A 22,763-nucleotide genomic window follows, 5' to 3' on the forward strand; every position below is an offset into this window, starting at 1 on the left:
ACAAAATGAACATCCGATTTTGGCTCTGATAGCGTTCTGATAGAGTGAGGTGTACTTACTTTCTCATAAACCAATCAGGATTAAAAACTGCCAGTGTAGGAGTGAGACGGACCTGACTTTGAGGTCTTCAGAGGAAGTTGCTGGTCAGGAAACCAAATCCTGCAAATAAGTGAGTGACATAAGGGAAGGAGAACCTGGAATCAAAATTGGATATGTAGATATAAATAAGAATTAGATATTAAAACAGTTTGAGAATTCTACACCTAGACTGTGGTGATGATGACACATATAGAAATGTATCAAATTATACACTTAAAATTGGAGTGACTTTTATGATGTGTAAGTTACACCTCCATAAAACTATTAAAAACAATGATTGGGGGAAGAAAAAGAAAAAATAAAGAAGAGAAAAGAAAAGAAATAAACAAAAAAAATTTAGAAAAAGGAAAAAATCCCAAAATATAGAATAAAATAAAAACAATGACTCAGGTAATGAGGTTCTCCGAAGATTTCCCCTATAGATACATTTTTGAGATCATGTCTTGGGTTTTCGCTGATGCTTCTCATAGGATTTATGGGATCCTGTGAAACGCTGAGTTGCCAAATGCTCACCTTGTTGGCATTTCTGTGATGCTCCCATTCTTCACATATTCTTTAGTTCATACAGTGGATACAACCCGTACTACCTGGACGCTGGAACAGATGGTTAAGATTAGGCAGCCGATTCTTTTGGTTGGTGAGTCTGGCACCTCCAAGACAGCCACTACTCAGAACTTCCTCAAGAGTCTGAATGAAGAAACTAACGTAAGTCATTATTTGTATTTGTTATCTATTGCCGTGTAACAAATTGTCCCAAAACAAAGCAGCTCATATGACAAACACTACCTCACAGTTTCTGCAGGTCAGGGGTCTGGGAGTGGTTTCACCGGGTAGTTTTAGCACAGGGTGTCTCAGGAGATGGCAGTCATGTGGTGACCAGGGCTGTAGTCATCTGAGGGCTTGACCATGGGCTGGAGAACCTTCTTCTAAGCTGATCAGCCTCAGTTCCCCACCACGCGGACCTCTCCAAATGTTGCCGAGGGTCCTCTTGTCATGGCAGCTGGCTTCCTGCAGAATGAATGTCCAAGATAGCAGAGCAGATGCTACAGTGCCTTGTATGACCCAGGAAACTCCACACCACCACTTCTGGCATTTCTCCTATCTATACTCAGAGTTGTCCTACACAGCCCACCTGCTCACCATGTCAACTCTCCTGGCTTTAAACAATGTTTATTTCATGTCTTATAACCCAGTGAAGACTCATATCTCCTACAAGAAACCGTCCATGATTTTCAGGCTGTCTCGCTGTTGTAGACTTGCCCCCTAGTCCCCACACTGACTCAGTTCTCTGTTAGTGTCGTCCATCATCTAAGTTCCACGTTCCTGTTTTGGCCTTCTGGAACCTGAGAGGGAAGAAAGTTTCCCACTGCTTTCCTCTCTAACTGTTCCTTAGGCTTGTGCCTCCAGGAGCACAGGGGCTCCAGGAAGCGACGTGGCCCTCCGGGGTGGGGAGTGGTGGCCCAGCTTTGTGATGGGCACTGTAAGGGACGTGGGCAGGAGTGGCCGGACTGCCCGTGGATGAAGGGTGAGGCTCACTCACGTACCAGCGCCTGCAAACATGGTTTATTTAGCTTTTGGGATGCCACTGTGGAGGGCACACAGGGATGTTTATAGCCGGAGGGACCTACAAGTTTATGGAGTCAGAAAAGAGAAACCGTGTTCAGAAGCCCCACCCTCCCAGGCTCTTCACCAGCGGGACTCGGCGGCTGGTGCTTATCAGCCCAACAAGAACCATCCAAACACGTTCACTGCAAAGAGATGCACATTCATCTTGTGATGCTCAGCTCAGCTGCACCTGCCCTCACGGGCACCTCAGGAGAAGGGTGGCATCTAAGGCAGTGGTTCTTAAAGCATGGCCTCTGGACCAGAAGCATGAGCATCACCTGAAAATGTGCTTAAACTACCAGGACCTACTGAATCGGAAACTCAGCCCTCCCAGTGATTCTGAGGCATAATTAGATGTGGGAGCTGCTGGTCCGTGAACTCTCACCAGCCGCCCTGAGAAGGGCGGGGAGAAGCCCCGAGTGTGTGTGTGTGAGGCTATGCGCCCCGCTGCGCAGGAATCGGGGGGCCTCCCTCATCTCTTTCTCAGCAGTTGCTTCCAAGGATTAACCAGGGATCATTTGTGCTCTCTTTGACCTATTTATTAAGACGTAGCAGGCGTGAGAGTGGCTTATGTTTGGATACGGCGTTGTCATTGTGAAAACACCTTGGTGTATTTTATCTCACTTGATACAATCACTCTTTGAAGTAGTCCAAGTGGATGGCATTGAAATTACCTTCCAGATGAGAAAGATGAGGCTTGAAAGGTTAAGCGATTGTTCCGAGCTCACGCGGCTAGGACTGTGCAGAGCTCCCCGCACTGTTCCCCAGGCCACATTGTCCCACTGGCAACTAGTTAGTGCCTCATACGCCCTGCCCAAAGGAAGGAGAAATTCTTGCTTTAGCACTAAAAAAATAATGAAGTACAGGCTCACAGTGGGCTGCAAAAGAGTGAGTTCTGATACCAACGAATCTGCAAAATAGATGCTAGCTTATGCTCAAACACGTGCGCTGCTGGTACCGTGAAAAAAGACCACCTTTTGGAATAATCTCGTTCTGTTCCAGATTGTGTTAATAGTCAATTTCTCCTCCCGCACCACGTCCATGGATATCCAAAGGAACTTAGAAGCAAATGTGGAAAAACGAACCAAAGACACTTACGGCCCACCCATGGGGAAACGCCTCCTGGTGTTCATGGATGACATGAACATGCCAAAGGTAGGGCGAGGTCAGGCGGCGGAGGGGCGGGGCAGCGTGCTGCGTCTGCGTGCGCAGAGTGGGTAAGTGTGAGAACGTGTGTCTTCACGCTGCACAGTGTCACCAGGGCCCGGGTTCCGGGGAGCCAGCTTAGGGGACAGTGTGCCTGGAATGGTCTTCTTAAAGAGAGGGACTCTTTCCTTACTGACTGTGTTCCTTAGTTTCTTCAGGGAGTGAAGCAGGCGGCAGATGGCCTCAGCTGTATTCAGCGTATGCTTAAGTGGTTTCCAAATGAGCTGTGCTTTCGACAGTAGTACCGTTCTCAGCCCCATATGCATGGGAAGCATAAGGGCAGGCACGTCCTAAGAATTCCTCTGGACTTACAAGGAAAGGGAACTTGAGCCTGCACGATGAGTGTGCTTCTGGCGCCAGGGCCTGAGAGCTGTAGGGTTTTCTTAGTACTAGGATTTAAATTTGTATCATTTCTGCAGAACCGTTTTTTTCCCCTAAAATCTATCTTCCAGATGGACTGTTTGCAAAGCCAGAATCCATCCATCCACACTTCTGTTATCCATGCATATATCCATCTATCCATCCAATGCATGCACCTACCACCCATGCATGTATCCATCCATCCATGCATCCATGCATATATCCATGCATCCACTCATCCATCCATCCATCCATCCATCCATCTATGTATCCAGCCAGCCATGCACACACCTGTTTATCTGTCCATCCATCCACCTCTGTCCATCCATCCAATTAATATTAACTGAGCACCTCCTACGGGACTGTGCTGTGAAGTGATGAGCAAAATGTATGCAGTTCCTGCCCTCCTGGAGCTTATAATCTAAAGAGGGACACAGATTTTTAAAAAATTACATGAATTTTTGAACGAATATACAGAATTGCCAACTTTGAGGAAGCTCTGTGAGACTAAAAGCAGAGAGATAAGACTTCGTTTAGCCGGTCAGCAGAGGCATCGCCAAGTTCTGCTTTCTGATACTGCTCTTCTTCCTTTTCTTAAAAAAAAAAAAACAAGGTGGACGAATACGGGACACAGCAGCCGATCGCCTTGCTGAAACTGCTGTTGGAAAAAGGCTACTTGTACGACCGGGGGAAGGAGCTGAACTGTAAAAGCATCCGGGACCTCGGCTTTATTGCTGCGATGGGCAAAGCTGGAGGAGGCCGCAACGAAGTCGACCCGAGATTTATTTCACTCTTCAGTGTCTTCAATATTCCGTTTCCTTCAGAGGAGTCCTTGCATTCAATTTATTCCTCCATCCTCAAGGGCCATACCTCGGTAACTTGATTTTAACTAGAAGTCCTTGTGTTGCGTGGAAATGTGGTGGGGACACAGGCTTTCGGCGCAGGACACAGTGCCTGCAGCCCACAGTGCTTTCAGGGACCCGCCAACAGGCTTTAATTTCTTGCGAGACCAGAGGAAGAAATCAATATAATTCAGCCTGAATTACATTCCTCTTTATACCAATGCACTCATAATATATATAAAATATTTAATTATAATGGAATAATATCAAAATAGATTTTAATTATATTCAAATAATATGTAAATAGTACATTTTTACGGGAGAAGGGGCCCCTGAAGGCGTACGTGCCTTGGGCCCACAGAGGTTGTGATGGGGCCCTGAGTTCCATGGGCCACCTTGAGTGACAGGACTGAACCAACAAGGGGACTTGGGCTCTGGAGTCCATCCCCGCTCTGCAACTTGGGCGAGTGCCAGGTGCTCTCCCAGGCCCCCTCCTCATCTGGAAGGCGGAGGTAATGCTGGTACCCACCTCACTGAGGTTTTGGGGAGAACGAAAGGAGAAAAACGCACGAAAGTGCGTGGCTCGGTGCCCAGCACACAGCAGGCACTCGTTAGCTACCCATCCCCGCTGTCCTTGTGGTGTTTTACTTGGCCCCCACGAATGGAAGCCGCTCATTTAAATAACGACCTTCTGGTCCTGGCCCTTCCCTTCTAAAGCAGGCCGGAAGGGCCAGGCAGGAGAGGTGAAGGCGTGAGATGGCCAGCTGTGCCTGGCGGAGTGTTCATGCCCTACCTGAAGCCAGTAGCTTCCAAAAATCTGTGAGGTCTGTGCCAGGCAAAAAAATCTCAGACTGAGGGCTGGTTTGGGGCTTTGGTTTTATATCACGTTGACTTGCCAGTTAATGTGAAAATCTAGGGATAAAACAAATAATATGCAATTAAAAAAAAATCTAGGGAAACAGAAGCAGATCCAATGATGAGTTTCTCTGGTCTTTTCATTTTTTTTGGATTTATCTCCTCTTAAAAAAATTATAGTAAAATTCATGTAACGTAAGATTAATTATTAAAACCATTTAAAATATACAGCTCAGTGGCATTTTAGTACATTCACAATGTCGTGTAACCACCACCACTGTCTAGTTCCAGAATATTTTTATCACCCCCAAAGCAGTTGCTTCCACCATCCTTCAGCCCCCGGCAACCACCAGTCTGTGTCCTGTTTCTAGATTTTCCTAATCTGGATATTTCATCGAAATGGAATCATGTGCTGTGTGGTCTTCCGTGTCTGGCTTCTTTCACTGATTATCATGTTTTCAAGGTCCGTCCGTGTGGTAGCCTGTATCTGTGCTTAGCTTCTTTGAGGCCAAATCATATTCCATTGTACAGTTGGACCACATTTGGCTTATCCGTTCATCCATTGATAGATGCTTTTGTGAGTGTGTGTGTGGGGGATGTCTTCATTTTTCAGGTGTTTCATGAGAGCATCGTGGCCGTGAGTGACAAGCTGACATTCTGCACGTTGGCACTTTACAAGAACATCGTTCAGGATCTGCCCCCCACGCCATCCAAGTTCCACTACATCTTCAACCTTCGCGATCTCTCACGGATTTTTAGTGGTCTTGTCCTGACTAACCCGGAGCGGTGAGTTTGTTTTGTCTCACTAAAATGCGCCCCGTTTATGGTGGTTTCTCTTTTTCTTTTAAGACAGAGGACCTATCAGTGAATGTGATGAGTCAGTGTGTCAATTAATTACCCAGTGTCTTTTGTTTCTGTTAAATGGAGAACAGATTTAAATGCTTGATTCCAGTCTGATGCCTTGTAAGCCCTTGAGTTGAAGCCATGTGGGACCAAGAGAGGCAGGTGTGTGGATGTGTGGACAGGTGTCTCCAACCCCTCAGTGGGATGGCTGTGCTGGCCAGTGATTCTCGGTTCTAACGTTGGAATCTGCCCATGTGGAGCCTTTCATTCATACGAATGAATGGTTTCCAGTTGCCAATTGGTTATTATAGATGTGTCTTTGGGAGAAGGAAGCACAGAGGACAAAGGGATTTAAGTCTGGGTGTAGAAATTTACTCATTAAAACCAGACTTACTTGTGTATTTACATTAACGTATACTTTAACCTACGTAGATGTGCAGGGATAGTCCAGTTTTGTGGATTCACATTATGAATCCACTAAATGTTGGGAAATGAATTAGGAACTTTCCACGTACCCAAACTGACTCCAGGGTGCCCTGGAAGGCAGCTCAGGAGAGGGCAGCCCGAGCTATTTAGGGGGGAGTGAAGGCTCTTTGCCAGAAGCCAGAGAAAGATCCAGAACTGGGGCCAGACGGAGCTGGTTCTTAGAAAAAGGAGCTGCCAGTGTTCGTGATGCTGATTTTAAGCTCATATGTTCTAGCAGGTGAGAGTTGTGTCAGGTTCTCATGTCCCTTATAGATAATGTCCTTTTTCTTCCCTGTAGTAGGGTTAGTTATGAGTGACAACTTTATGGTGTTTACACTTAAACTGTTAGCTTCCTTTAAATTTCATTAATGTGAGACCAGGGAGGGGGGAGACTATAAAAATGTCATTTTTTTGCACCCCATTTAACCATCTGAGAATACTAGCATTCAGCCTGCTCTTCTCTGTACGGTTTTGTGGCTGATTCTGCCCTTTCCACCACATAGGTTCCAGACCGTGACCCAGATGGTGAGAGTCTGGAGGAACGAGTGTCTGAGAGTCTTCCACGACCGGTTAATCAATGAAACAGACAAGCAGCTGGTCAGTACACTGAAAATGTACCAGCAAATGCAAATGCAAAAAAACCCCCAAAAAACCCAAAAGCTAACCACAAAATTCTTCTTTGGGTGAAAAAGAAATGTATAAAAAAACAAAAAAACGATGTATTTTTTATATAGAACCCTGCAGAAAAATAGAGACTAACAATGAAAGTCAACAGATAAAGGTGGGAGGGTTGTTAAGTGCCTGGCAGCAAATGGGAAAAAAGAAAATCGAACAGAAGTGACTTCAGATAATCGTGGCGTGTGCTCTTTTTCTGACAAGTCTTAGCACGTTTATGGTACTGAGTTTGGGTTCTGAAGTGGTCTTATATTGTAAGGTCCAAGGCCACATAGGAAGCTTGGTCGCGGAACATTTTAACGATGACGTGGAGGTGGTGATGAGGGATCCCATCCTGTTTGGAGACTTCCGGACGGCTCTGCATGAGGAGGAGACACGCATCTATGAGGACATCCAGGATTATGAGGCAGCCAAGGCTCTGTTCCAGGTGCGGACGGGGCTCCCCTTCTCCGTGGGCTTACTTCTCCCAGCAGCACGTTCACTGCAGGGGTGGCCAGGAGGTGGAGCTGGCAAGAACGCCCACGCCGCCATCCCTGGGTTCGGGATGTGGGCTTGTGTCTGATTCGGTGATTTCCTCGTCCAGTGGCGCATGGGAGTGACCCAGGGAATTTGTTTAAGCACACAGATCCCTGGGACCCATCCTCATGCGATTCTCTTCATCAAGTCCATGGAGGATCCCGGGTTCTGATGCACAGCCAGCTTTGGGAAACACTCAAACAACCTGCTAATATTCATTTTCATCTTCGTTCATGAGTTGAGCCCTGTAACCAGCTTTGGCTCGCAGCTGGCCAATCACAGACCAGCAGCTGGAAATCTTGAGGGTGAAAGCTTGTCTCATAAACCCAAAGGATTTAATTGTTTCAACCAATATAGACGTTCAGAAAACTCTCTCCTCTGTTCTCAGTCTCTCCTGCACAAAAGGAGAGAGTCTGTCTCTTAAAAGCCAGTGATCCTTAAAAAAAATTTTTTTTAAAAATTTTAATTCAGGAAATTCTTGAAGAATATAATGAAAGTAACACCAAAATGAACTTGGTTCTGTTTGACGATGCTCTGGAGCACCTGACCCGCGTGCACCGCATCATTCGAATGGACCGCGGCCACGCCCTGCTGGTCGGCGTCGGGGGCTCGGGGAAGCAGTCTCTGGCCAGGCTGGCTGCCTTCACTGCCGGCTACGAGGTGAGCTGACCTCCCCTCCCAGAAATGGGTTTCATGTGCCAATTTCTGCAGTTGGCATTTCCTGCAAATATTGGAACAATCTATAACAGATCATAGCACCATGCTTTTATAGAGTATAAAATGGGTTTTTTTTGGGGGGGCGGGGTTTGACATTATTTTAACTGAATATTTGAAGCATCCAGCTATTGTATTGCTTTTGGAGCGGCAAATATGTCGAATCCAGTTGGAAAGTCAAATATGAGCAAGTCCTGTGACCGGTGACGTGTGCTCTTATAGAGGAGGCTTGGCCCAAATCTCCGTGGATCGTGTTCAGGGTCAGTGATTTGCTGGCTTCTGCGTCTGCACAACCAGCACGCACAGTCCTGGGCTGCTATTAGAATCTTAAAAAAAAAAAAAAACAGCTTTATTGAGATACAACTCACAGATGATACAAGTCATCCATTTGAGGTGTACAATTCAATGGTTTTTTAATATGTTGAAAAGGCATGACATCAGCACGGTGTTCAATTGCAGAACGTTTTCTTCATCCCAAAAAGGAACCCCCTGCCCCTTAAGCGATCACCCTCTGTCTTCCTGTCCTTCCAACCCCCCCAGCCTTAAGAAACCACTAATCTACTTTCTGTCTCTATTGACTTTCCGATTCTGGATTTCCCTGTGAATAGAATCACAGAGTATGTGGTCTCTTGTGAAATCATGTGTTCAAGCTTCATCCATGCATCAGAACTTCATTCCTTTTTGTGGCTGAATCCTGTGCCACTGTATGGCTGGACCACATTGTGTTTGGCTATTGTGAGTAATGCTGCTATAAGCATTCTTGTACAAGAGTCTATGTTGACATATGTTTTTATTTCTCTGGAGTCATATGGCAATTCTCTGTGTAATCATTTGAGAAACTGTCACATTGTTTTCCAAAGGAGCTGTACCATTTTACATTCCCGTCAGCACTGTGGGAGGGGCCCTATTTCCCTATTTCCCTATCCTTAGATCTTACAGATAGCTCCCGCAGTGCCCACAGGTAACTCTCCAGCGGGCCCCTCTCAGACTGGAGACGTGCACTGTGCAATGAGACTACATTTCGAAGAGGAGCTGTCCCCAGAACTCACCTTCCCCACACCCTCCTTAGTTCTCTGGTATCTGATTCCGTTCATCATTAGGGTCTTCCATTACCCTCGATGTCTCTGTTTTTACTGAAAACTGTCCCGTGGTGCAGAACGAGGTCTTTTTTCAGCCTTAGTCATTCGTTTCCAGGCACTTCTGGTCCAACCTTTCTAATGTGAAATCCAGGTGCCTGCCTTGCGTCCCTTTGACCTGTCCCCTGGGAGGGGACATTTCCCGCTGGGTTTCGAGAATCTTTCCACCAGCAAGTAAAAGGTGTTCTTCTGCACTAACTGTCTTCTGGAATCAGACTGAATGCCACATCATTACCATCATCCCAGAGTGATCACTCTTGTTCCTGGAACCACTGGTCTCTGTATAAACATTATATGTCCTCATTGCAACAGTTTGGAAAAACGCAGAAACATCTAAAGAAAATGAAGGTCATCTGTAATCTCATCACCTGATGATTACCGCTGTTAGTTCCTTGTAACATTTTGGTGCACTTCCTTCCAGAAGTTTCCTGTGACTATACAAATATATTAACTTAATACCAGCAATGGGTTAATGCTATACGTAGCTTTTATAATCTGTTTTTGAGTCTACTTAACTCTGTATCACTGACATCTTTTCAAGTCAGTAACTACAGATATTTGCATTTTCCTTTGAAACACAGCGCGGCGTCCCCTCGCCTGGACCTGCCGCCCACCAGCCCTCTCTGTTGGTGGACGGTTCGCCTTTCCCTTGCTTCACTGTTACACGCAGTGCAGTGATGCACACTCTTTTTCATGTGTCTTTGCACAATGGTCAGCTTTTCCCGTAGAATCATTTTCTTTCCGACCCCCAGAGTGTCCCATCAGGGTCTGGCGAAAAGCGATGTCATGGTCCTTCTCTGCGTCCTGTGTTCCTCACTCCACCATAGCCTGTGAAAACGGCCCAGGTCACCTGCTGTCGCTGGTCCCTCTTTACAGTTGCACAGCCCGACGGTGTACGCAAGCTCCGACCTGTGCCGCTCGGAGCCGTCTGTCCCTCTGCAGGGACCCCCCCCCCGCCCCCGACCTCGGGCCCTGTGCTCACGGGAGTGCTGTGCTCCGCGCCGGCAGGTGTTTGAGATCCTTCTGAGCCGAGGCTACTCTGAGAACAATTTCCGGGAAGACCTGAAGAACCTCTACCTGAAGCTCGGCGTTGAGAACAAGATGATGATCTTCCTGTTCACGGACGCCCACGTGGCCGAGGAGGGCTTCCTGGAGCTCATCAACAACATGCTGACTTCAGGTACCCGGGGGGCGGCGCACACGCCGGGCTGGCTGCTCATCTTTCCGCCGGGTTCATCCGATAAGTGTTACCTTTGGTTTTTTTGGAGGGGAGGGTGTGTAATTAGGTTTATTTATTTATTTAATGGAGGTACTGGGGCTTGAACTAGACACACACTCTACCACTGAGCTATACCCTCCCCACCAAGTGTTACCTTTTTAAAGCACTTACTACCTACAGAGGGGACATTTCTCAGGCTACCACAGATGGGTAGGAACCGGCAGGTGAACTGTGCTGGCCGGAGCATTTCAGGCCGAGAGTCTGGCGTGTGTGGTGGGGTGTGGTGAGCTGGTGGAAGGGATGCAAACCAGGTGGAGGGGCCACACCACACAGGGCCTTGTGGGTCATTTAAAGGAGATTAGATTTTATTTTCCGTACAATGATACGGTCCAGGCTTACATTTTAATTTTATTTATTTATTTTAATGGAGATGCTGGGGATTGAACCCAGGACCTCGGGCATGTTAAGCATGTGCTCTACCACTGAGCTACTCCCCACCCCTCCCAACCAGATTTACATTTTTAGAAGAGCCCTCTGGCTGCCCTGTGGGGACTAGATTAGAGACAGAGAGGGTGACTGGCTTGGAGCTACCGCCCAGGTGCAGGTGAGAGATGATGGTGCCTTGGGTGGGGCACAGTGGGAACAGCAGTGGGTAGATAAGAGCCTTGAGATATTTTGGAGGTAGAGCCCGTGGGACTTGGATGCTCCTGATGAGGTGAGGGAGTGTTGAGCATGGTTCCCAGGGTCCTGGCTTGCGTGAGTGATGAGTGGTACCATTTACCAGGAAGGGAAGACCAGATCGGGCCCATGCCATGTGGGGCACGTGGAGCCTGCTACACTTACAGACTGTTAGAGAGTTACTAGTTTTCGAGGCTGCTGTAGCGGTACCACAGAATGGGCGGCTGAGACAGCAGAAATGTATTGGCTCACAGTTCTGGAGGCCAGGAGTCCGAGATCAGGGGTGGTTCCTTCTGAGGGCTTTGGGGGAGAATCTCTCCTGGCTTCTGGTAGCTTGCGGCCAACCTTTGACATTCCTCACCTTGTGGGTGTGCCACCCCATCTCTGCCTTCATGTTCTCTCCTTGTTGTCTGTGTGTATCTGTCTCATTGTCCAAATGTGCCTTTTGTTTGTTTGTTTTTATTGAAATACAATCAGTTATAGAGTGTCATTTCCTGGTGCACAGCACAATGTCCCAGTCATGCATATACATACATATATTTGTTTTCATATTCTTTTTCACTAAAGGTTATTACAAGATGAATATAATTCCCTGTGCTATGGAGAAGAAATTTGTTTTTTAAATCTATTTTTATATATAGTGGCTAACATTTGCAAATCTCAAACTCCCCAATTTATCCCTTCCCACCCCCTGTCCCCCAGTAACCATAAGATTGTTTACTATGTCTGCAAGTCTGTTTCTGTTTTGTAGATGAGTTCATAGTGTCCTTTTTTTTTTTTTTTTTTTTAAGATTCCACATATAAGTGATATCATATGGTATTTTTCTCTTTCTGGCTTACTTCACTTAGAATGACAATCTCTAGTTCCATCAGTGTAGCTGCAAATGGCATTATTTTCTCCTTTTTATGGCTGAGTAGTATTCCATTGTATAAATATACCACAACTCTTTATCGAGTCATCTGTCCACAGACATTTAGGCTGCTTCCGTGTCTTGGCTATTGTATATAGTGCTGCTATGCACATTGGGGCGCATGTATCTTTTCAAATTAGAGCTCCCTTTAAATACATGCCCAGGAGTGGGATTGCTGTGGGTCATGTGAAATGCAGATTCACACTGTGCAGGAGGGAGGAGACCTAAATGGACAGAGGGGCAAATGTCCCCTTTATATAAAGACACCAGGCATATTGGATTAGGACCTACCTTGATGACTTCATTTTAACTTGAGTACTTCTGTAAAGACTCTATTTTCAAGTGCCCTCAAAGACGACATTCTTAGGTCCTGGGGGACTTCGACATGTCTTTTTTAGGGGAACACAATTTAACCCATAACAGACAGGCTGTTGGATATAGGAGTCTGGTTCTCAGAAGAAGGGCTTAGGGTGGAGATGTCAATTTCAGAGTCACTGACATGTGATTGGTAAAACCTTGGGAGTGGATGGAATCATCCCGGGGGAGGGTGTAAGAAGCAAAGCGAGTCCAGGACTGGATTCAGGGAGAAGAGGAGGAATGAGCCAGAGCGAGGGAAGGCGTAGGAGAGCCAGGAGCGAGCTCTTCTCTCTCTTGCACGCTGCTCGGCTGCGTTATTACAGCAGCAGGACACACAGCACGGTCAGCAAAGGGAAAAGTGAGCCGGACGACATCGAGGGGAACCAGGCGCAGGCTTCCAGAGCCCTCTCCCAGGAGAGTCACACAGGGCACACTTCGTTCTGCTAATGACGAGTTGTGACAACCCGTGGAGGCGTCCTCAGCCAGGGACGCCCCGTAGAGACTCGGCGCCCAGGGCATTTACTGTGGGCAGGTCGTGCAGGCACCTTCTGCCTGGCACATGGCAAATTTTAGATTTCCAGAGGGAAAGCAGGTGGTCGGCATGAACCACAGTTTGTACAAAGAGTTGAAGCATGGTGAGCCCCTGTGATGGACGCATGGTGGTAGGAACCCTCCTGGAGTCTCAGTTCCCAGATGCCAGCCAAGGGCCAGCACCATCAGCAGGCTTTTGCAGGGAGAGCAGCCTCAGACCTGGCTGGGTTAACTCTTTCTGCAGGGAACCCATCTGATAGTTAATAAAAATGTTTTGTACTAATTTAAAACAACAACGAAACAGAAAGCGCAACTAGCCAGCATCTGGCTGTTTCTTGTCTTGTGGGGGCTGTCCCTTTCACATCGCCATTTATTTATTTATTCCGTAACTCTCATCAGGCCTAAACCTGGGAGTGTGTCGACTCCTAACCTCTCCCACATTTGCAAATGCTTTTTTGTCTCTGAAGCCTGTCCCTTCTCTCGCGTTCCCTTTACCTTCTAAGCCAGACCCTCATGGTGTCTGAACTTGACTTTTTGCAGACATCTCTTCCTGCTTCCTAAGATAGCGCTCTCTGCGCAGATCACTTGTTTTTTTCTCCTCCGAAGCCTTCTTTCCTCCAGTCTCCGCAGGCTGACCTCCCCTGGCCCTGCAGCCTGGATGCCCTTCTCATCATATTTCCCAGGTGCAATCTTTGCATCCTGCCTCTGTGTCTCGTCCAGGCCTGGCACGCTCTCCTTCTCCCTCTATCAGCCTCCACGGTTGCAAGTGGCAGAAGCTCAGCTCAAACTGGCTTATGTGAAATTTAGGAGAAATCAAGGAGATGGTGTTGATTCATGAAACTGAAAAACTCTAGGTTGGATTCAGGGGCTCAAATGGTATCATCACGAACTGGTCTCTCCCTCGCTCTTGGCTTTACTGTTTTTCTCCTTTTCCTGCATTTTTGGGTTCTCCCAAAACAATTTTTTTTTTTTGATGGCATTAGAAGCTGCAGACTTGCATTCTTCTTGCTTAGGTCCATGAATGAGGGTTCATCCTTCCCAGGAGGTGTGGCCAAAGTGCCCGATAGGGCTCTCATTGGCTGGCTCAGATCATATACCCATCCCTGAGCCAATCACACTGGCCAGGGAGATGCAGGGTTCTGATTGGTCAGGCCTGGGGGGCATGTCAGGGCCACCCAAAACTACATCCAGACTTAGGATGAATGAAAAGCGATTCTCCAGAGGAAAAGAGGGACCTAAGACAAGGAAGTGGGGGATGGATGAGGGCCAGGGGCACGAACAACTAAACTCCACTTTCTAGTCGGGTGCCAAGGAAACTTCCCCCCAGTTTAACTCCAGTGCCATGTAGGGTCTCCTTTCTCCAAAAGCCTCCTCGACCGTGGCAGTTTCCTGTGTCCTGAATGCCTGGGCCACCCTACAATCCAGGCTACTTATGTGGCATTTAGCACACGTGGCCTTGGGTTGGCAGTGGAGTTTTCAGACATGAGCCACAAACTTGTAAGTGGGGATGTAAACAGCCCCCTTCTCTGTCTGTAAACCCCACTGCAGGGCTCGGGTGCATTTTCTGTGAAGACTCAGAGGGCGCTGGTGGGCCCATCTACTAGTGCCCCAAATGACTGCAGTCGCTTACCTCTGAAGCCCTTGTGCTTTGCTGCAGCATAAAGCCATTGCGTCTCATCCTCGGCCCTAATGACATTAGGGGCGGGGTCATTCTCTGTTGTGCAGGCTGTCCTGCACGCTGTGGGATGTTTAGCAGCATCCATTGGCACCCACCCCACACACACAGGTTGGAACAACCAGAAATGTGTCCAGACATTGCCAAATGTCTCTTTGGAGGGCAACATTGTACCCAGTTGAGAACTCCTGCTTTGATGCTCATGATAGCCCTCCTAGGTAAGCAGGAGGCATTTGTTATTCCCATTTCACAGATGAGGAGATTGAGGCTCAAAGGGATTTACACACGGTGAGTGAGTCTTGGGTCTCGGAGTCCAGACCCAAGCCCTGCCCTTTGGACTCCGCATCTACTGCTCTGTGGTGCTCTGCTTCTGCCGGTCATTGCCTCGAGACATAGTAACCCTGAGACGTAAAAAAACCCCCTAATGTGTCTTTGTTTTCTAGGAATCGTCCCCGCTCTCTTCCCAGAAGAGGAAAAGGAGTCTATCTTCAGTCAGATTGAACAGGAAGCTCTGAAGCAAGGGACGGGCCCCGCCAAGGAGTCCATGTGGCAGTACTTCATCAACAAGAGTGCAAACAACCTGCACATCGTCCTGGGCATGTCGCCGGTGGGGGACACCCTGAGGACCCGCTGCAGAAATTTCCCAGGTGCCCCTGAGTGGACCCTGCAAATCTGCGTTCCCCCTTCCGCCGGGCGTGTGCCTTGGGGAGGGAGAGGCGCATGTTCTGAGGTCCCACCGGCAAAGGCAAACACGACATGGGCATTAGGTTGAAATTGGGTTGTAGGCCGTGCAGGATGAGCCCCCAGGATGGCTGGTGTCCTTTGGGCACGAGGAAATGCTCACAGTCCCAGGTGCAAGGCCCATAGTGAGTGCAGGGCAGCTCTCTGCTCCCTTCCATTTGGGAAAATTCTGCCGGCCTCATGCAAGGTGCAGTACCCACCCCTAGAACAGGGGTCTCAGTTGGGGGGCAGTTTTCCTCCCCCAGGGGATGTTTGTCAATGCCTGGAGACATTTTTGGTTGTCACAACTCGGGGGTTGGGAGTATACAGCTGGCATCTAGTTGATAGACGTCGGGGAGGGGGTTGCTGCTAAACATCCTACAAGGCACCGGCAGCCCCATCACAAAGGATTACCTGGAAGTGTCAGCAGTGCTGAGGGTGAGATAATTCCTGTTTTTGAAAATTACGTTTGGACACGTCCAGCCCGCTCTCCAGTTTGCTGCGTACCGAAGACAGTGTCCAAGTTCTCGAGCATCCTGGGTTCGCAGAGTGAGCGTCTTTTTCATCTCTCTTTTCAAGGTCTAGTGAATAACACTGGTATTGACTGGTTCATGCCCTGGCCTTCCCAAGCCCTGCATGCGGTCGCTAAGTCATTTTTAGGTAAGTGGCAGCTGACATGGGGACCATGTGAATGACAGACCAAAACAAATTGTTATCCTTTTTTCTGACTTTGAATTTGGGTCCAGTAGATTGCTTCACCCTTCACCCACCACGGCCATGAATGGTGTTTTAGTTTGTCAGCGTGTTTGGGGTTAATACTGTGTTTTAGTCCAAAGAGATTTCAGGGAATTTACAAGGACAATGCAGGATTAAAAATTGCTTAGGTACCATCCAAGGTGGGGATCGGCAAACCATGGCCTGCGAGTCAAATTCAGCCCACTACTTGCTTTGGTAAATGAAGTTTTATTGGGAGACAGTTAATAAACATACATATCGTCTAGGGACGCTTTTATGCTACAATCCCAAGGTTGAGCAGTTGCCACAGAGACCCACACATCCTAAATACTTACTGTTTGGCTCTTTATAGAAAAAGTCTGCTGATCCATTGACCCAAAGGATGCCTGAAGGACCTTCCAGGAGACTGATTATCCATCAGTGCTGAATTTGCTCTGAAGTTTCAAACCCCCTAAGGCCTTTAGTATTCATTTCAATCTTCAAAATAAGAAAGCAAGTCAATTTACCCTCAGGGAGAAACTTTTTGTCTGGACCTAACTTGAGCAGATTTATGACACTGGGTGACCTTGTAAATAGTGTCAACCTTATAAATACATATTCAATAAATAAATGATTAGTCCTGCTTTACAGGCAGGTTACAGTTTTGGAGGGGGCAGGGGGCTAAGAGAATGACTCTTTCCTGATGGTGTCCCTCAGGGATCAGCAGACTGTTTCTGTAGCAGGTGATTAATACTTTCAGCTTGCGGGTCATGTGGTCTCTGTTGCAACTACTCAGTTCCACCACTGCATCATGACAGCAGTCATAGACAACATGTAAATGAATGGGCGAGGCCATGTGACAATAAAATTTTATTTACACAAACAGGCGGTGGGCCGGATTTGTCCTGCGGGCTGTAGGTGGCCAACCCTGATGTAGGTGTGCCTTAGCTGTCATAGGCATCTCCGTGCACTAGCACCTAGGTTTGCTTTCAGTGTTCAGTGACTCAGATCATAAATAATGTTGCATGGAATTTGCTTAGAATTTTTTCCCTTAGGATATATTCCTGGAATTGGGATACGTGTGCCCATAAGCATGGATCTTTGTGAAGCAAAGCTTTTCATGCATGCTGGAAAATTGGCTTGTGGGCTGTGGTTCGCTGACTTTTGGTATAATTCAGGATCAAATATGCAGAATCTGGATCAAAGCATACTTTTGGTCTGTCTTTCCTTCCTTCATTTTTCTCCTTTGAGGTGAAAGTATTTTGAGGTCTGAGATAATTCAAGTAATGTGATTTTAGCACTGGGAGTGATTATTAATTCTTCCAGCAGACTCACAGGAAGACCTCCCTTGTGCCCAGTATGTGCTGCACACAGGGGGCCACGGCAGCGACACTGGGAGAGTTTCTCTCCTGGAATCTCAAGCCCTTCCCACCTCAGTGTCTGCGCCTTTAGGGAGACAGACCTTCCTACCAGGAGGGAAGGAGAGCTGGCTTTCTGTGTTCTCAGAGAAATTGCCAGAGCAGACGGGCCTGCACTGTGGTCCGGGAAAGCCACTGACAAGGGACAGCTGATCGTTTCCTTTCTTTTTTGTTAAAACGTTTCTATACAATTTTTATTGTGGTAAAATATATATAATATAAAAATTGCCATTTGAAGCATTTTTAACCACTTTCAGTGCGCAGGTAGCAGAACATTAATTACACTCACAGCGTTGCGTACCCGCCACCACAGTCCATCTCCAGAACCTGTTTCATCTTTAAAACTGAAGGACCGTCCCCATTAAACATTAACTCCTTATTCCTCCATGCCCATCCCCAGCCCCTGGTAACCTCTAATATACTTTGTCTCCATGAATTTGCCAATTTTTAGATATTTCATGTAAGTCAAATCATACAACGTTTGCTCTTCCGTGTCTGGCTTCTTTAATGTAGCATGTTTTCCGGATTCACTTATATTATGGCATGTGTCAGAAATTCCTTCTTTAAGGTGGAATAATATTTCATTTATGGACAGACCACATTGTGTTTACCCATCCATCTCACTGTTGTTTCCACTTTTGGCTGCTATGAACACTGGCGCCCGAGAATCTGCTTGAGTCAGTTTTTTTTTTTGTTTGTTTTTGTTTTTTGGTTCTTTTGGGTACATACCCAGGAGAGGCACTGTTGGGTCACACGGGGATTCCACATTTAATTTCTGGAGGAGCTGCTCTTTTCTTTCCTTTAAGAGCCACGTTTTCCCTCCCCTCCTCTTCAGGGGCCAATCTGATGATCCCAGCAGAAAATATAGAAGACCTGGTAGAACATGTTGTTTTGGTCCACGAATCGGTGGGTGAATTCAGCAAACAGTTTCTACAGAAACTGAGACGCAGCAACTACGTAACTCCCAAGAACTACCTTGATTTTATTAACACATATTCAAAATTACTGGACGAGAAAACTCAGTATAACATAGGTAAGACTTGGGAGTGGGATGGTGAACAGAAATCGTCATTACTTATCAGTCAGGACCCAAGTGCCCAACGTTCCTTAAGCAGACGTTTCTCGGCAAGGTCAGGCGTACTCAGGATTGAGGCAAAGCAAAGCACATTTTGGATTTCACATTGCACTGTGATTTGCCTGTGTGGGCAGGGCCCTGGCGTGCTTTTATTTTTATTTTTCTGGCTTGAGCCATGCACTTTCTTAGCTCTAAATTTTCAGTGCATAGAGCAACGTGCCGTATTGGAAAATCCTTTTTAAAAATACTCTGGCTCTGGCTGTTGGCCAAACGAAGGGCTGTTTTCAGAAATATATTCATTTTGGAAGATGCCATCACAACCTGTCAGCGGAGGTACTAAAAGATGCTTGACTAAAGATCTCAGGAAAATGATTTTCTTTACCTGTGAGCCCAAGTTGGAGGAATTGCCCTGGAACGCTTGTCCGGGCGTGTTGGGAACAGCGCCCCCTGATGGTGAGTACCGGTGTTCCCGCCCTCAGCTCAGTGCAAGCGTCTGGAGGGGGGTCTGGACAAGCTGAAGGAGGCCACCATCCAGCTGGACGAGCTGAACCAGAAGCTGGCCGAGCAGAAGATCGTGCTGGCAGAGAAGTCGGCTGCCTGCGAGGCCCTGCTGGAGGAGATCGCCACCAACACAGCGATCGGTGGGTGCACGACCTGCTCTAGGGGCGGGGACACCCTCCCTACCCACCCTCTGGGAGTAAAAAACCCCGACAGGACAGGGCTCCACTGCGGGACATCCCTGAGAAGCCCCTGTAGGAACTGGCATCTTCTGACCCTTCCGCTGCTATTTTTAACTGATAGCATCAAGCCCCCATCATAGGCACTGAGACCCTACCGTGTGCGAGCAGCTCCCACAGCTGGGTGCCTGGGGATTTGACAGGGTATGGAGAGGTCATCCCTTTACCCTCAACGAGCTAGTGAACTGGGTCGGTTTCAGTGACCCCAGCCTGAGCATTATTTACTTGGAGCTTTCTTGGTTTGTCCTTGAACCTGTTTCCGGTTCCTTCTTGGGCCCGCCTGATCTCCCTGGCCGGGCAGCGGCTCTTATCCTGGTTCCTGACAAGAACTGTCTGAGGAATTGGCTTTCTTTACATGCCTCTCACACGGGACAGCTCCTGAGCTGCATCTCTGCCCCTGACCTCTCACCCTTCTCTCTAGATCTCCTGTTTCTGTCATCTCTTAGAATCCTGCATTTTTTTTCTTTTACTGGAGGTACTGGGAATCGAACCCAGGACTCCTGCATGCTAAGCACATGCTCTGCCACTGAGCTCTACCCTCCCCCCCAGGACCCTGTGTTCTGATGCGCATCCTTCTCAGCTCATTCTCAGGTATTTGCAGAGGCTGCTCAACCTTCCTGCCCCTTTGTCCTCATGCTAGTCCGTGTGTGTGCTGCCTCCACGTATGGGATGGGCTTGGTTCAGTTCGGTTCCAGCTGCGTCACGCCGGGCCCGACCCACAGGACCCGTTTTTCATTACTCTGGTCACGGCACCCCGGCTTGGCTTTGGCACCCGCCTCTCCCCGGCTCCCAGCCCATGCCGTCCGGGGTGGGCTTGTTCCAGCCCTGGCCGGATCAGTTAGACCTCCTGGGGTTCACACTTTGAACCAGCCGCCCCGAAGGCTTGCCTGTTGACCGTGAAGGTGAGTCCCAAGAGAAAGCCCCACCAGGGGGATACTGGTGAATTCAATGTACATTTATTAAATTCCTACTGTGTTCGTTTCCTGGGGCCACCGTAGCAAAGCACCGCACACCAGGTGCTGTAAAACAACAGACAGCTATTTATTCTCTCCCAGTTCTGGAGGTTAGAGGTCTGAACTGAGGTCTTAGCTGGGCCGCGCTCCCTCCGAAGGCTCTAGGGGAGACGCCTTCCTTGCCTTTCCGGCTGCTGGCGGCCCGCGTCCTGGGCGTTCTTTGGCTGGTAGATGCAATCCTCCACCATCGCATGGCCGTGTTCCCTCTGTCTTCTTGTCTTCACACGGCCTTCTTATAAGGACACAGTCATTGGATTCAGGACCTACCCTAACCCAGTATGACCTCGTGTTAACTAATGACATCTACAAAGACTCACTTTGCAAATAAAGTGACATTCTGAGGTTCTGGGTGGCCGTGAATTTGGGGTGGGGAGCATCATTCAACCCAGGACACCTGCTATGAGGCACGCTGTGTTCTAAACGCGGGGGTTACAGCCCTCAGGGAGATGCTTGCATTCTAGTGAGTGGGGCCAATCAGTGAGCCAATAATCAGACAAAATTTCGGATTGTGATTCGTGTTGGGAAGGGGGCACGCCACCCTGGGGGAGGGTGGCTTTTGAGCAGGACCTAAATGAGCACGGAAAAATGTAGTGAAGAGACAGCGAGATCTCAGTGAAACAGAGAAACAGGGAGGGTGGCCCTGGTGTCCTCAGCTAGCATTGGCCCCTTGGGTGGAGTGGGTGGGACACAGGGGGGCCAGTCAAGGAGGGTCAGGGTCACAGCAGCCATCCTGGTGTGGGAGACCCCACGTGCCGTCAGGACATCTGTGCCAGTGGGAACCCCAAGGCTGCCGTATGGGCCATTGGGCCCCCTCGGCCCAGCACCACCGCTGAGGGCCGTGTGCTGCTCCAGCTTGGAGCAGTGGTCCCCACGCCCCTCACCCGGTAGCTTCACTGACTGCCCTCTCCCCCACAGCGGAGGAAAAGAAGAAGCTGGCGGAAGAGAAAGCCATGGAGATCGAGGAGCAGAACAAGATCATCGCGGTGGAGAAGACTGAGGCTGAGACGGCCCTGGCCGAGGTCATGCCCATCCTGGAGGCAGCCAAGCTGGAGCTGCAGAAGCTGGACAAATCAGATGTGACCGAGATTAGGTAACGGGTGGCCGTCTCCAAGCGCGCTTGGCCCCTGGCCTATCTCCTGACAGTAATCATGGCAACCGTGGTGGCGTGGCATTTACGCAGCCACCTCGAGTGCCGGGCCCTCTCCATGGTGGGGATTTGTTATTATCTTTGTTTGCAGGTGAGGGACGTAGGGCCCAGGCAGGTGAGGTCCCTCCAGCCAGCAGGCAGCACGGCCGACTGGCCTTGACGCCAGGTCGACTCACAGAAGGAGACTGGGTCCCAGAACGGGCTGCTCGGGAGAGGGGGGGGCCTGGCAAGTCAAGCCTCTTCACGGGTACTTGACACAAGTGTCTGTCCTGAAAGAGGCAGGGCCCTTGATGCAGGCGAGGTGTGCACAGGCTGAGTGCGGGTGGGAGATGCTCTAAGCCATTTCCAGCCAGATGGGCTTTTGACAGGTGGAGAGGGTGGGTCTTTATTGCAAACCAATCCGTAAAATGACTCCATCCCGCACAGCCAGAGGGCTCGTTCGCTCTCAGGAAGGGGGGCCTGGTGTGGGGTGCACTGGCGAACTTTCTCCCCCCATGTGGCGTGGTCGCTCTAGGGCACCGTTAAGGGGTCTCGCTGGTAAATTCAGCACCACGAGTGAAGCCAGGAAGAAACAGTGTCCTGTCTGCCAGCCCCCTGTCCTCGTGCTGCCTGGCCCCACACCCGTGTCCCTGATTTAGGAACCTCAGCTCTGTCCTCACTCCCCATCATTCATGCACGGCTTTGCTTCTTCCTGGCTGTGTGACCTTCAGCAAGTCACCTAACCTCTCTGTGCTGCAGTGCACTCATTTGTAAAATGTGGATAATAACTGTCCTCATGAGGGTTGTTCTGAGGATCAAATGAGCTTTTACGTAAGGAGCTCTCAGAACTGGGTTGAGCCACTGGATCAGTGCCATGTAAACATTAGCTAGGGTCATGGTTCCAACATCAAAATGACATGCCACAAAAAGCCCCGTCCTACCTGTCCCCCATCAGCTTAGTTCCCCTCCCCCTACACAACAGATAACCATTGTGCGGTTACTGTATATCTCTTATGTATTTCTCATATATCCATGCGGAGAATTTTTGTGCATGTTCAAGGCAACCAGAAACTCCAGCGTCTCTTCAGCTTCTGATGCTGGATTCTAAGGGTTTGCAGAACAAAGGATACCTGTGTATTCTTTTTTCCTTTCTTTCTTTTCATATGATTGGTAACACACTATCCATTTTTTTCTGCGACTTGGTTTTTCCACTTCAGGATACCTTGCGCAGCTCTTTTGCATGTTGACATATGATGAACTGCCCCAATATTTA

General features: G+C 48.5%; 1 protein-coding gene across 1 annotated transcript in view; it reads left to right on the forward strand.

The window, feature by feature from the left end:
- DNAH10 (dynein axonemal heavy chain 10) overlaps nucleotides 1–22,763 on the forward strand; it is a 120,660-nt gene that overhangs the window by 74,813 nt on the left and 23,084 nt on the right. Inside the window, exons 45-57 of the mRNA XM_031442542.2 lie at nucleotides 659–804; nucleotides 2,707–2,859; nucleotides 3,884–4,144; nucleotides 5,581–5,753; nucleotides 6,779–6,872; nucleotides 7,210–7,377; nucleotides 7,938–8,126; nucleotides 10,325–10,496; nucleotides 15,131–15,334; nucleotides 15,987–16,067; nucleotides 18,375–18,572; nucleotides 19,094–19,255; nucleotides 21,280–21,454. Of these exons, the coding sequence (XP_031298402.2) occupies nucleotides 659–804; nucleotides 2,707–2,859; nucleotides 3,884–4,144; nucleotides 5,581–5,753; nucleotides 6,779–6,872; nucleotides 7,210–7,377; nucleotides 7,938–8,126; nucleotides 10,325–10,496; nucleotides 15,131–15,334; nucleotides 15,987–16,067; nucleotides 18,375–18,572; nucleotides 19,094–19,255; nucleotides 21,280–21,454 (2,176 nt within the window). The remainder of the gene's footprint in view (nucleotides 1–658; nucleotides 805–2,706; nucleotides 2,860–3,883; nucleotides 4,145–5,580; nucleotides 5,754–6,778; nucleotides 6,873–7,209; nucleotides 7,378–7,937; nucleotides 8,127–10,324; nucleotides 10,497–15,130; nucleotides 15,335–15,986; nucleotides 16,068–18,374; nucleotides 18,573–19,093; nucleotides 19,256–21,279; nucleotides 21,455–22,763) is intronic.

The sequence above is a fragment of the Camelus dromedarius genome, chromosome 31, assembly GCF_036321535.1.
Source record: "Camelus dromedarius isolate mCamDro1 chromosome 31, mCamDro1.pat, whole genome shotgun sequence".
NCBI lineage: Eukaryota > Metazoa > Chordata > Mammalia > Artiodactyla > Camelidae > Camelus > Camelus dromedarius.